Raw genomic sequence first — 15,780 nt, 5'->3', positions numbered from 1 at the left:
AACCCCTAATCCGCCTCACTCCCGCCTCAATAACCCTATAATAAATAGTATTAACCCCTAATATGCCCTCCCTAACCTCACCGACACCTAATTTCAAGTATTAACCCCTAATCTGCCGACCGGACCTCACCGCTACTATAATAAATGTATTAACCCATAAAGCTAAGTCTAACCCTAACACTAACACCCCCCTAAATTAAATATAATTTAAATCTAACGAAATAAATTAACTCTTATTAAATAAATTATTCCTATTTAAAGCTAAATACTTACCTGTAAAATAAACCCTAATATAGCTACAATATAAATTATAATTATATTGTAGCTATTTTAGGATTAATATTTATTTTACAGGCAACTTTGTTTTATTTTAACCAGGTACAATAGCTATTAAATAGTTAATAACTATTTAATAGCTACCTAGTTAAAATAATTACAAAATTACCTGTAAAATAAATCCTAACCTAAGTTACAATTAAACCTAACACTACACTATCAATAAATTAATTAAATAAAATACCTACAAATAAATACAATTAAATAAACTAACTAAAGTACAAAAAATAAAAAAGAACTAAGTTACAAAAAATAAAAAAATATTTACAAACATTAGAAGAATATTACAACAATTTTAAACTAATTACACCTACTCTAAGCCCCCTAATAAAATAACAAAGCCCCCCAAAATAAAAAATGCCCTACCCTATTCTAAAATTAAAATAGAAAAGCTCTTTTACCTAACCAGCCCTTAAAAGGGCCCTTTGCGGGGCATGCCCCAAAGAATTCAGCTCTTTTGCCTGTAAAAAAAAACATACAATACCCCCCCCCAACATTACAACCCACCACCCACATACCCCTAATCTAACCCAAACCCCCCTTAAATAAACCTAACACTACCCCCCTGAAGATCTCCCTACCTTGGCTTCACCACACCGGGTCCCGATCGGTCCAGAAGAGCCTCCGAAATCTTCATCCAAGCCCAAGCGGGGGCTGAAGAGTGACGTCCATCCTCCGGCTGAAGTCTGGATCCAAGCGGGGGCTAAAGAATTCCATCTTCGGGCAGAAGTCTTCATCCTATCCGGGCAGAAGAGTCGATCCGGACCGGCAAACACCTTCATCCAAGCCGCATTTTCTATGTTCTTCCATCCGATGACGACCGGCTCCATCTTGAAGACCTCCAGCGCGGATCCATCCTCTTCTTCCGACGACTAGACGACGAATGACGGTTCCTTTAAGGGACGTCATCCAAGATGGCGTCCCTCGAATTCCGATTGGCTGATAGGATTCTATCAGCCAATCGGAATTAAGGTAGGAAAATTCTGATTGGCTGATGGAATCAGCCAATCAGAATCAAGTTCAATCCGATTGGCTGATCCGATCAGCCAATCAGATTGAGCTCACATTCTATTGGCTGATCAGAACAGCCAATAGAATGCGAGCTCAATCTGATTGGCTGATCGGATCAGCCAATTGGATTGAACTTGAATCTGATTGGCTGATTCCATCAGCCAATCAGAATTTTCCTACCTTAATTCCGATTGGCTGATAGAATCCTATCAGCCAATCGGAATTCGAGGGACGCCATCTTGGATGACGTCATTTAAAGGAACCTTCATTCGGACTTAGGACGTCGCAAGAAGAGGATGGATCTGCACCGGAGGTCTTCAAGATGGAGCCGCTTGTCACCGCTTGGAAGAAGATGGTTGCCGGTCCGGATCTACTCTTCTGCCCGGATAGGATGAAGACTTTGGAGCCTCTTCTGGACCTATTCAGCCGCCACTTGATAGAAGACTTCAGCCGGATGATGGATCTCCAGCCCCCGCTTGGACTTGGATGAAGATTTCGGAGCCTGGACGGATCGGTGATATCTGGCATGGTGAAGACAAGGTAGGAAGATCTTCAGGGGCTTAGTGTTAGGTTTATTTAAGGGGGGGTTTGGGTTAGATTAGGGGTATGTGGGTGGTGGGTTGTAATGTTGGGGGGGATATTGTATGGGTTTTTTTTACAGGCAAAAGAGCAGAATTCTTTGGGGTATGCCCCGGAAAAGGCCCTTTTAAGGGCTGGTAAGGTAAAAGAGCTTTTCTATTTTAATTTTAGAATAGGGTAGGGCATTTTTTTATTTTGGGGGGCTTTGTTATTTTATTAGGGGGCTTAGAGTAGGTGTAATTAGCTTAAAATTGTTGTTATATTTTTATTATGTTTGTAATTCATTTTTTTTTGTAACTTAGCTTTTTTTATTTTTTTTGTACTTTAGTTACTTTATTTAATTGTATTTATTTGTAGGTATTTTATTTAATTTATTTATTGATAGTGTAGTGTTAGGTTTAATTGTAGATAATTGTAGGCATTTTATTTAATTAATTTATTGCTTGTGTAGTGTTAGGTTTAATTGTAACTTAGGTTAGGATTTATTTTACAGGTAATTTTGTAATTATTTTAACTAGGTAGCTATTAAATAGTTCTTAGCTATTGTACCTGTTTAAAATAAATACAAAGTTGCCTGTAAAATAAATATAAATCCTAAAATAGCTACAATATAATTATAATTTATATTGTAAATATATTAGGGTTTATTTTACAGGTAAGTATTTAGCTTTAAATAGGAATAATGTATTTAATAAGAGTTAATTTATTTCGTTAGATTTAAATTATATTTAACTTAGGGGGGTGTTAGGGTTAGGGTTAGACTTAGCTTTAGGGGTTAAAAAATTTATTAGAGTAGCGGTGAGGTCCAGTCGGCAGATTAGGGGTTAATACTTGAAGTTAGGTGTCGGCGATGTTAGGGAGGGCAGATTAGAGGTTCATACTATTTATTATAGGGTTAGTGAGGCGGATTAGGGGTTAATACATTTATTATAGTAGCGGTGAGGTCCGGTCGGCAGATTAGGGGTTAATAATTGTAGGTAGGTGGAGGCGACCTTGTGGGGGGCAGATTAGGGGTTAATACATATAATATAGAGGTCGGCAGTGTTAGGGGCAGCAGATTAGGGGTACATAGGGATAACGTAGGTTGCGGCGGTGTACGGAGCGGCAGATTAATGGTTAATAATAATATGCAGGGGTCAGCGATAGCGGGGGCGGCAGATTAGGGGTTAATAAGTGTAAAGTTAGGGGTGTTTAGTCTCGGGGTGCATGTTAGGGTGTTAGGTGCAGACATAGGAAGTGTTTCCCCATAGGAAACAATGGGGCTGCGTTAGGAGCTTAACGCTGCTTTTTTGCAGGTGTTTTTTTTTCAGCTCAAACTGCCCCATGGTTTCCTATGGGGGAATCGTGCACGAGCAAGTTTTTGAAGCTGGCCGCGTCCTCTGGTATTGAGAGTTGCAGTGGCGGTAAATATGCCTGTACGCTCCATTTTTGGAGCCTAACGCAGCCATTCTGTGAACTCTAAATACCAGCGGTATTTAAAAGGTGCGGGAGAAAAAAAGCATGCATTAGCTACGCGGGTCGTTACCGACAAAACTCTAAATCTAGCCGTATATAATTAATCAGGATGTCAACCATCTAAGAACCTTACATTCACTACCATATTTGACTCTCATAACATCTTAAAGAAAGAGAATTAGAATTATCTCAGGGGGAAAGTTCTTATTTTAAAATTTCGTAGTGCATAAAAATCTATAAGTAAATAAATCACAATAGTTTGTTCCAGAAGAGAAATAGGTAACATTATTTATCACACTTTTTATTCTTTATCAATATAGAGTTTAACATTGCTTATCTTATTGATCCCAATGGGGGACCCAGTCCTCAATGTGTAAATCCAAAAAATCTCTTTCCTACTCAGTGCCTGATAGCTGTCACCTCCTCTAATGCCTAAAGAGACATGTTCTATTCCCTGAAACCTAAAGTAACCTAGATTACTGTCATGTTGTGCAAAATGTTTAGCAACTGTTGTTTTAGGTACTTCCGCTTCTATAGATAATAAATGCTCTCTTATTCTGTCTTTCAAAAATATGGAGGTGAGTCCTACATATTGAAATTTACAGCATAAAGTGATAAGATAGACTACATATATAGAATTGCATTCTATCCTGTCTCTAATTTTGTAAGATTTACCTGTATTGGTCAAAACAAAACTATCACCTGTCTGTGCATAGTCACACCATTTGCATGGCCTACCCCCACATCTAAAAAAAGCCTACTTTCTTTGACAACCAATTATTTTTATTTTTATTTATACCGCTGTGATCTGACTTGGAGCCAAAATTCTTCATTACTTTCTCTCCAATTGTCTCTGATCTGCGAGAAACAAAATTACACATAGTAGAGATATTTTGTAAATCTTTATCATTCTCCAGTATAGGTAACCTCTTTTTTATGATATTGCAAATGTCATTATATTGTTTGCTATATTTTGTGACAAAATTTATACCCCCTCTCGCCACATTCTTTTTTCTATTATTCTTTAATAGATTATCTCTGTTGTAACTAGATACCTGCTCAGAAAATTTTCTCAAATAGAGGGGGTCATAACCCCTGTCTGTAAGGCATGCTGTTAAATCATTAGTAAGTTTTCAATAATGTTCTAAGTTAGTACAATTACGTCTCAACCTAATGTACTGCCCCTTAGGTATACCTTTCTTTAGATGTTGTGGATGCAGTGAATCTGCTCTCAGTATAGTATTTCCTGTTATTTCCTTCCTGTATACTTCTGTGACTACCTGGCTATCTGCATGGCAAATTAAAACATCTAGGTAGGGTATCTTAATCTCTGAGGCTTCATGTGTAAATCTTAAATTACCCCTGTTGTTATTTAGGTGGTCTAAAAAATTATTAATATAATGTAGGTGTCGGCGATGTCGGGCGGCAGATTAGGGGTTAATAAGGGTAAGATTAGGGGTGTTTAGACTCAGGGTTCATGTTAGGGTGTTAGGTTTAGACATATTTTTTATTTTCCCATAGGAAACAACGCTGCTTTTTTGCAGGTGTTAGTTTTTTTAAAGCCAGCTCAGCCCCATTGTTTCCTATGGTGAAATTGTGCACAAGCACGTTTTGCCAGCTTACCGCTACCGTAAGCAAAGCTGGTATTGAGGTTAAAAAAAACCTGTAATACCAGCGTTGGCTTAAGGTAGCGATAGAAAAAAAAAGGAGCGTTAGAGCCGCAAGCCTTACCGACAAAAACTTGTAATCTAGTCGTTAGTTTCTTACTTTTCATGACACTAGGTGCCAGGATAGATTTAAGGTTTCGTGATTTCCTGTAAATGAAGTGTGGTTTCTTACTTATCTTCTCACCTATGATGTTATCCTCCTTTAAGACGTCCTAATGTCTTCTGATTATTCTCTCAATTTTATGTTTGTCTTGGCTATATTCTGTAATAAAGGGGGCGTCCAAGACCTCTGAGTTGATGGATATATCTTTAATTTTATATCTTAGAAGGACTTTCTCTCAATTTTGTCGACTTCTTCCACAGTATGATTGACTTCAGTCATGTTATAGCCTATCATTCGTTAAACCAAATCTATACATAATGGATGTATATGCATAAAGGGATTCAGAAGTTCATATAATATATCAGTACACAACTATTGTAAGATATTATTTGTATTGCGAGATATCTACTATATTGCAAGTTATACACTACATACGTACTAAAGCCCTTTGTGTGGCGCTCCTTCTCTCAATAAATTTTCTTTTCTATATCATTCGTTCCAAACAATTTTCAGGCCATTGTCGACCTCTTGATTCCACAAACTCACCATTAGTCCCTTCTACCCATAATGATGATAACAACACATTACAATTTAATAGTATCAATCAATTAAATATTATTTCAAATATGAAATGAAAATATTTAGTTCAATTAATGTATTATCTTGATCTCGTGATATCAGGTCTTTAAAGTCGATAATCAACGTGCAAGTGTTTTATATACCACATTTATTAATTACTTAATAGTTAAACGTTTTCTTAAAGCGACATAGAATCCAACTTGTTTCTTTCATGATTTAGAAAGAGTATTCAATTTTCTGATTTACTTCTATTATCTAATTTGCTTAATTTGTTTGATATTCTTTGCTGAAAAGCATATCTAGATATGCTCAGTAGCTGCTGATTGGAAGATGCACATAGATGCCTCGTGTGCTCACCCATGTGTATTGCTATTTCTTCAACAAAGGATTTCTAAAGAATGAAACAATTTAGATAATAGAAATACATAGGAATGTTATTTAAACCCTTAATGACTAACGACGTATGGGGTACGTCCTGCAAAAAAATGCAGTTAACGACCGAGGACATACCCCATACATTGTTGGTCTTTGAAAGTGGTGGAAGCGATCCTGATCGCTTCCAGCCGCTTTCCTGTTGTTGCAGCGATGCTTCGATATTGAGGCATCCTGCAATAACAGTTTTTAGCCATCCGATGCAGAGAGAGCCCCTCTGTGGCTCTCTCTGCATCGGACATTGATGGCCGTGATCGTTGGTAGGTGGAAGCCGATGTGGGAGGCGGGTGGGCAGTCATCGGTGAGAGCAATCAGTCAGAGAGGGGTTGGATCGCGGGCAGAGTTACTGGGAGTGCGCGTGCATGGGGGGGACGCGTGCGCATGGGTAGGGAGCAGGTGGGAAACGCTACACTATGGAACATTTTGGAAAATAAAGTGGGAGAGAGGAGGGAGGGAATTGGGATCTAAGGGATCTGGGAGGGTTTGGTCTTTGAGGGAGAAAGCTACACTACAGAAAAATAGTGAAAAAGTGGGAAAAAAACATTTTATTGTACACTGGGTACTGGCAGACAGCTGCCAGTACCCAAGATGGCGCAAATAAGGTAGAGGTGAGGGTTAAAGAGCTGTTTGGGGGGGATCAGGGAGGTTGGGGGCTAAGGGGGGATCTACACAGCAGAATATGGCTTTAAATATATATATATATATATATATATATATATATATATATATATATATATATATATATATATATATATATATATATATATATATATATATATATAAACACTGCAGAAATGTAAAAATAGCCTTGGTCCCAAACGGACAGAAAATGGAAAAATGCTGGGGTCATTAAGGGGTAAAAATTGCATTCTCTACCTGAATTATGAAACACATTTTTTGGGTTTAGTGTCCCTTTAATGGGATGAATGGACTTGATGACGTGATGCCAGAAAAAGTGAACAATTTTTATTTTATCTGATCGCATTTGGCGGTGAAATGGTGGCATGAAATATACCAAAATGGGCCTAGATCAATACTTTAGGTTGTCTACTACACTACACTAAAGCTAAAACTAACCCTACAAGCTCCCTAATTAACCCCTTCACTGCTGGGCATTATAAACGTGTGTTGTACAGTTGCATTTGGCGGCCTTCTAATTATCAAAAAGCAATACCAAAGCCATATATATATATGCTATTTTTAACAAAGGGAATCCCAGAGAAGCATTTACAACCATTTGTGCCATAATTGCGCAAGCTGTTTGTAAATATTTCAGTAAGAAAACTAAAATTTTAAAAAAATTACGTTTTTTTTAAGTTGATCGCATTTGGCTGTGAAATGGTGGCATGAAATATACCAAAATGGGCCTAGATCAATACTTGGAGTTGTCTACTACACTACACTAAAGCTAAAATGAACTCTACAAGCTCCCTAATTAACCCCTTCACTGCTGGGCATAATACATGTGTGGTGCGCAGTGGAGATTAGCGGCCTTCTAATTACCAAAAAGCAATGCTAAAGCCATATATGTCTGCTATTTCTGAACAAAGGGGATCCCAGAGAAGCATTTACAACCATTTATGCCTTAATTTCACAAGTTGTTTGTAAATAATTTCAGTGAGAAACCTAAAGTTTGTGAAAAAAATTTTTTTTATTTGATCGCATTTGGCGGTGAAATGGTGGCATGAAATATACCAAAATGGGTCAAGATCAATACTTTGGGATGTCTTCTAAAAAAAAATATACACATGTCAAGGAATATTCCGGGATTCCTGAAAGATATCAGTGTTCCATTGTAACTATCGCTAATTTTGAAAAAAAGTGGTTTGGAAATAGCAAAGTATTTATTGCCCTATAACTTGCAAAAAAGCAAAGAACATGTAAACATTGGGTATTTATAAACTCAGAACAAAATTTAGAAACCATTTAGCATGGGTGTTTTTTGGTGGTTGTAGATGTGTAACAGATTTTGGGGGTCAAATTTAGAAAAAGTGTGTTTTTTCCATTTTCCTCATATTTTATATATTTTTTTATAGTAAATTATAAGATATGATGAAAATAATGGTATCTTTAGAAAGTCCATTTAATGGCGAGAAAAATGGTATATAATATGTGTGGGTACAGTAAATGAGTAAGAGGAAAATTACAGCTAAACACAAACACCACAGAAATGTAAAAATAGCCTTGGTCCCAAACGGACAGAAAATGGAAGAGTGTTGTGGTCCTTAAGGGGTTAAAATTGCATTCTCTACCTGAATCATGAAATACATTTTTGGGGTTTAATGTCCCTTTAATGTGATAAATGTACTTGATGAGGTGATACCAGTTTCCTAAAATCTGGTTTCATGTTGGGATCTTTCTGTAAATTGCCATGTGTAAAAATCTGGAGTAAATGTCTTTGCTGGGAGCACAAGTGTACAACTGCATCAATGAACACATTTTCTGGATAGTGTTTTCTACTTACCAAAGCAGGGGCATATTTTGTCCTAGGCAAACAAGGCACCAGTCTAGGGCAATAGATTGGTTGGGGGCAGCACTTTTTTGTGGCTATATTAGTAAGAAGCTTACAGTTATTTTAGAAGTATTATACAGGTATGTAAGGGAGATTTGCCCAAAGAGCTTACATTCTAGGGGGCATAAGAGACTGCCCATGGAGCTTACCATTTAGAGGTAGCACTGACACTTTCTTTATTCAGTTAGCTATTGCCTTTAGGTCTGTTGGCTATCAGTATTGTGTTTGGGGAAGTATTGTTTCAAGAAATCTGTGTTTGTTTTTTGTATATTGCAGCGATAGGTGTGTTTCTGTATATGTGTGTGTGTATGTGTATAACTCTGTGTGTATCTGTGACTGTGTGTGTGTGAACATTTATTTTGAAAATGCCATAAAAAAATCACTTTACTCCCATAGTTGCCAACAGTCCCTGATTTCTAGGGACAGTCCCTGGATTTTGTTGTATGTCCCTGGATTTTGTTGTATGTCCCTGGATTTTTTTTGTCCAACATTTGTTGTTTGCATATATATATATATATATATATATATATATATATATATATATATATATATATATATATATATATATATATATATACACATACACATATACAGATAGATAGTTGATAAATAGATATAGTGTATTTAAATATAGTTAATTCCTAATGGAATATTGTTATTATTATTGAATGGGTTCACATATCATTTGTCTTTCTAATTTTGATGCTGTGTTGTAAAAATAACCATATGTCCAGAATGTGTTTTAGAGACTGGGTAGGTGTAAGAGTTTGGTGCTGTAATCTGTATAATAAACTATGGATAAGTCTAAATTATACTATTACTTTCAAATGGATGTGTTTTGATTGCAGAACTCAATACTCCAGTAACCCGCTTGCTTGCTCTGCTGCAAAGTGTCCCTGGAATTTTTTTTGAAATGTTAGCAACTATGTACTCCCTGACCAAAAAATATCACAGCTAAATAAGGCCTAAAACCTTAGAGGGGGAGGGGGATAGGGGGCAGCAGAATTTTGAGTGCCTAGGGCAGCACAAAACCTTAATACGCCACTGTACCAAAGTGTTATGCAGTGCACACCTCACAGGTTATATTCAATTACAACAGACAGAAGACTATTGACAAATGACTGTGTGCAAAGCTACTCAGACAAGCACAGCAGGCTTTTGTACTTGTAAAAACTTAGCAGTTAAAGGAATAGTCTAGTCAAAATTAAACTTTCATGATTCATATGGAGCCTGCAATTTTAAGCCACTTTCTAATTTACTCCTATTATAATTTTTTCCTAGTTCTCTTGCTATCTTTATTTAAGTGCAAGCTTAGGAGTCAGCCCATTTTTGGTTGAGCACTTGGTAGTGCTTGCTGATTTGTCGCAACATTTAGACACCAATTAGAAAGCACTACCCAGGTGCTGAACCAAAAATATGCCGGACCCTATGCTGACATTCCTGCTTTTTCAAATAATGATAGCAAAAGAAGGAAGACAAATTGATAATAGGAGTAAATTAGAAAGTTGCTTAAATTTTTATGCTCTTTCTGAATCGTGAAAGTTTAATATTGAATAGACTATTCCTTTAATGTTAACAATAAGTGTTAATGTACAGTGCTGGTAAAATGTAAGCTTTCAATACAAGTGTCTGCAATCTACTGCAGTCAGAGAGAATAAGTTTGCTGATAAACTCTATCATAAGAAGAAAAGCTTTGAAAGCAAAGAGCAGTAAAATTGCAAATTCATAGCAAGAAAAGTATTTTATTAACCACTTTAGGCATCTACACTAACAGTGCAACATTCTATGATCATCTCACTAGGATGTGGCTACTAGCATCCTCTTTAATTCCTTGCCTACTAACAACTCTATAGTAATCTCGGCACTCCCTACCATCTCTTGTGGATATTAACCTTCTTCTCTGCAATCCTATCACCACCCAATAGGCAATACAGCCCACTTTAGTACCCACTTGTCTATATCTATCTTTCCAAAACATTGTAGATTGTTTGCCACTAGTCATATCCAAACTCTTGTCAAACCTGGCTCCTCTTGTTTACATAATATCTCTATAATTTTCTTGTTCACTCCCTAATCTTGTCATCAAATTCAGTACTACAATCTACTTATTGAATTCAAAATGCTGTCCTTAACCTACAAAGCTGTAAAAAAGTCATATCAATCTATACTTCCATACTCTAGACACTACTGTTATATATATATCTATATCTACCGGGTTCTGTCTGTCTCCCATTTATGAAAGCGCCTAGCTCTCTTTAAATAACCTTTCAAAAGAGCTTTGCATCTAGTTTTATTTTTTATGCTTCTGTTATTAAATGTGAACAAGTCCAAATGACAGCAGCACTCACCAAACGATATAACATTTCACAGCTTTATTTGGAGTTTCCCCATGGTACAAAAGTTAAGATGACAAAGGCCCCTATTTAACAAAGGTCTTGCGGAACCTGATCTGACAGTCCGACATATGCTCTCTGTATTCAGCATTGCACCAGCAGCTCACAAGAGCTGCTGGTGCAACGCCGCCCCCTGCAGACTCGCGGCCAATTGGCCGCCAGCAGGGGGGTGTCAATCAACCCGATCATACTCGAGCAGGCGGACAGGGTTATGAAGCAGCGGTCTTTGTGACAGCTGCTTCATAACTGCTGTTTCTGGCGAGTCTGAAGACTCGCCAGAAACACGGGCCCTCAAGCTCCATTCGGAGCTTGATAGATAGGCCCCGTAGTTTCGAGCTTGTTGCCCTTAGTCATGTCAACTTGACATGGCTAAGGGCAACAAGCTCGAAATGTTGTCGTTGTACCATGTGGAAACTCCAAATAAAGCTGTGAAATTTTATATCGTTTGGTGAGTGCTGCTGTCTTTTGGACTTGTTCACTTTTGTTTGGAGGATTTGGTGTGGAACCTCCGACAGCTTGCACCACTGTGGCCTCACATTGTGCTGGACATTATTGATTTCTTTGTTATTAAATGCTTCTTAGTGTTAAGTTGAGGTTTACATACTATAATGTAGCATTTTGGAATAAATATGCAGCCAAATAACCCTAAAGCCGATGCAAAGATAGCAAATATCTCAACAACCTCTGTGTATTTTCCTTTGGTACTCAGATATGCTGGAATAAATGAAGCCCATACACTGCAGACAACAAGCATACTGAAAGTAATAAATTGAGCTTCATTGAAACTATCAGGTAATTTTCTGGCAAAAAAAGCAACACAAAAGCTTAAGAGTGCCAACACTCCAATGTATGAAATTGTCAGATAGAAAGCAAGAATGGAACCTTCATTACACTGCAGTATTATTGTCCCTGGCACAGTCTTTGTGTCATAATCCACAAATGGAGCAGAACATATTAGCCAAATAATACAAATCAAAAGTTCACCCGAGGAGCAAAGAGGAACAAAAGCAATAGTTATTTTAGACCCCACTAATTTCCTTAATTTGCTCCCAGGTTTTGTGGCATTAAAGGCAATAATCACTGTTATTGTTTTTCCAAGGACAGAAGAAATTGCAATAGCAAAGATCAATCCAGTGGCAGTTTGTCTCATCATACAGGTTATCTCAGAAGGATGCCCAATGAATAGGATAGGACAGAGGAATGAAAGCATGAGGGACACGAGGAGGATGTAGCTGAGGTTCTGATTATTGGCTGTCACGATAGGTGTTCTTCTATATTTCATGAAAATCATCAACACTGTAGATGTAATTATAAAGAACAATATAGCAGCACTAGTAAATATTGCTCCTAAGTATTCACTGAAGGAAAGGAAATCCACAGTTCTTTTTATACATTTGTTATTCAGGAGATTAGGCCACTCTTCATCTGGACATCTTAAACAGTTGTCCATATCTTCAATAAAAAGGAAACATTTCTCAGTTCTAAAGTCATTACATTTACAGCTAGTCAGATATGTGTTTATATTAGTCAACAATGTTATTTAAAAATGTAATTAAACCAAGAACTAGTATAAGCAAAAATATGTATTGAAAGTAATATTTATAAATTATTATTATTATTTCTTACAATTGCCATTCAATTTACTTGCTTGTATGCGAGTGCTGGACTTTCTCTGTGTCTTGTATTAATGTATTTTGTAATTTTCTCTATGGGCCTTGCACATAGACATGTCTGGTGTTAACTACCTGCGACTCTGGAGACAACACAACTTCCTGAGAGTGCTATTAGGCACCCAGGGCTGAGCATGTTGTAGGGTCATGAGACGTGTACCCAGTGTTTTGTAGATGATAGATAGATATAGATATATATATCGGTATATACCTCTACCTGTATCTCTACTCATATAGATATTTAGGTATACATGTATATTTTACATCAACATTATCAGATATATATATATATATATATATATATATATATTTAATAATACATTTTTTTTCTATGTGAAGAACATGTAAACTATGCATAACGCACTTCAGATTTCACACTTTAGGTCTAACGCAGTTAGCGCACATGAAGAATTAGTCCTCTTAAAGAGCATTATTGAAAAATGAAATATAAAAGATTAAAAAATAATAATAATTATATGTAATTTTTATAGATAATGTTAAAAATTCTAAATATTCAATAGAATATATATTATTATTATTATTATTCTTTATTTATAAAGCGCCAACAGAGTCCGCAGCGCTGCCCATGGGTACAAGGATAACAGTACAGTGGAGAAAAAATACGATAAGACACAAAATTTTACAGACAAATACAGGGGGAGTTGAGGGCCCTGTTCCCGTGGGAACTTACAATCTAGATGGGTAGGAGGATTGGAAACAGGAGGTGGGGACTGCAGAGGTGAGAATGATATCAGTGAGGAGATAGAGGGCAACTGTTAGTTAGTTGGTTAGTTTGTTAATAAGTCGGGTGATAAGCTTCCCTGAACAGAAAGGTCTTTAGGGAACGTTTAAAGGAGGAGAGGTTAGGGGCAAATCTGACATCTCGAGGAAGTGCGTTCCAGAGGGTTGGTGCCGCACGAGAGAAGTCCTGTAGTCTAGAATGAGAGGAGGTGATGGTAGAGGATGCAAGAAGCAGGTCGTTGTTGGATCTTAGGGGACGGGCAGGAGTATATTTGTTGATGAGTGAGGACAGGTAGGGTGGGGCAGCATTGGTGAGGGCTTTGTAGGTCAGGGTGAGAATTTTGAATTTAACTCTGTTGTGAATGGGGAGCCAGTGAAGGGACTCACAGAGAGGCGCAGCAGAAACAGAGCGTTGAGAGAGGTGGATTAGTCTGGCGGATGCATTTAGGACGGATTGGAGGGGAGAGAGGCGGGAGAGAGGGAGGCCAGTTAGTAAGTTGTTACAGTAGTCAAGTCGGGAAATTACCAGGGAGTGGATGAGCTGTTTGGTAGTTTCAGCACTCAGAAACGGGCGAATTTTGGAGATATTGCTTAGGTGGTTGCGGCAGGATGAAGAGAGCAGTTGGATGTGGGGAATGAAGGACAGATTTGAGTCAAGCGTGACTCCGAGGCAGCGGACTTGGGGTGATGGGGAGATAGTGGTGCCGCCAACAGTGATAGAGAAATTAGAGACGGGAGTGGAGCTAGAGGGGGGAATTAGAAGTAGTTCGGTCTTGGACATATTTATTTTTAGGTGGTGAGAGGCCATCCAGGAAGAAATGCCAGATAAGCAGTCGCTGATGTGAGAGTTGACAGAAGGAGAGAGTGCAGGGGTGGAAAGGTAGATCTGGGTATCATCAGCATAGAGGTGATAGCTGAAGCCATAGCTGTTGACAAGTTTACCCAGTGAAGAAGTGTAAATAGAGAAGAGTAGGGGACCCAGGACAGAGCCTTGAGGTACTCCAACAGACAGGGGCAATAGAGAAGAGGAGTCACCAGCAAAAGAGACTGAGAAGGATCTGTTAGAGAGATAAGAGTGAATCCAGGAGAGGGCAGTGTCACAGAGACCAAGAGAACTGAGAGACTGTAGGAGAAGGGGATGGTCAACAGTGTCAAAGGCAGCAGATAGGTCAAGTAAGATGAGTATAGAGTAGTAGCCTTTGTTTTTAGCAGAAAGGAGATCGTTAGTAACCTTGGTGAGAGCAGTTTCAGTTGAGTGTTGGGGACGGAAGCCAGAATGCAGGGGGTCAAGCAATGAGTTGGACGACAGGAAGTGGGTTAGGCGATTGAAAACTAGTTTTTCGAGGAGTTTTGAAGCTAGTGGGAGCAGTGATATGGGGCGGTAGTTTGCAGGGGAGTTAGGGTCGAGGGAGGGTTTTTTGAGGATGGGGGTGACCTTCACATGTTTGATATATAAATATACATATACAGTATATATATATATATATATATATATATATATATATATATATAATTTTTTTATTTTTTTACAGTATCTATAATAATTTTGAATATTTGGTAAAAATGTTAATATTTTATATTTCTATGACCAGGATGAGAGCTGCTTATAGTCTATTGGCTCTTCAAATCAGCCAATAGGATTTAAGCAGCTCTCATCCTATTGGCTGATTTGAATTTTTCAGCTAATAGGAATGCAACGGTACCCCAATATAAAAGGGTTATCTTGCATGAAGAGGATCCACGTCGGGAAAGACTGCCGCCACTGAAGAGGACCAACACTCCGGATGAGGACCAGCACTCTAGATCTGCACATCCACGAAGACCGCTCTGCACCTCCGGGAAGAAGATAGAAGATGGTGCCGCCCTGGTAGAAGATCTTCGATGCTGGGATGAAGACTTTGCTCCGCCTGGACTTCCGGACTTTTGGAACAGTGAGTATATTTTCTGAGGTTAGTGTTAGGTTTTTGTTTGTTTTTTTGGGTTGTGGGGTTTTTTTTAGATTAAGGATTTTTTATTTTTGAATGGGCACTAAAGAGTTGATTGCTCTTTTAAAGGCAATGCCCATACAAATGCCCCTTTAGGGGTAATGGATAGTTTAGGTTATTTTTAGACTTAGGTTTTTTTTTATTTTGGGGGTTTGTTATGTGAGGGGTTTTACTGTTATGGGGGACTTTGTAATTTCTTTAGGTAAAATAGCTGGTAGTTTATTGTTAACTTAGGGGGTTTTTATTTTGGGGTGGCTTTTTTGTTTTTATAGGGCTATTAGATTAGGTTTACTTTTTATTATTTTGGATAATTTTGT

The 15,780-nt window shown here is 37.8% G+C and overlaps 1 protein-coding gene across 1 annotated transcript in view; it reads right to left on the bottom strand.

Annotated features, from left to right (window-relative positions):
• Nucleotides 1-11,599: 11,599 nt before the first annotated feature.
• Nucleotides 11,600-15,780, bottom strand: part of LOC128666127 (vomeronasal type-2 receptor 26-like) — a 29,170-nt gene continuing 24,989 nt past the window's right edge. Inside the window, exon 3 of the mRNA XM_053720546.1 lies at nucleotides 11,600-12,519. Within this exon, the coding sequence (XP_053576521.1) occupies nucleotides 11,600-12,519 (920 nt within the window). The remainder of the gene's footprint in view (nucleotides 12,520-15,780) is intronic.

This window comes from Bombina bombina, chromosome 1 (genome assembly GCF_027579735.1).
Source record: "Bombina bombina isolate aBomBom1 chromosome 1, aBomBom1.pri, whole genome shotgun sequence".
Taxonomy (NCBI): domain Eukaryota; kingdom Metazoa; phylum Chordata; class Amphibia; order Anura; family Bombinatoridae; genus Bombina; species Bombina bombina.
The sequence above is the reverse complement of the archived record's forward strand: the minus strand, read 5'-3'. Positions and strand labels throughout refer to the sequence as shown.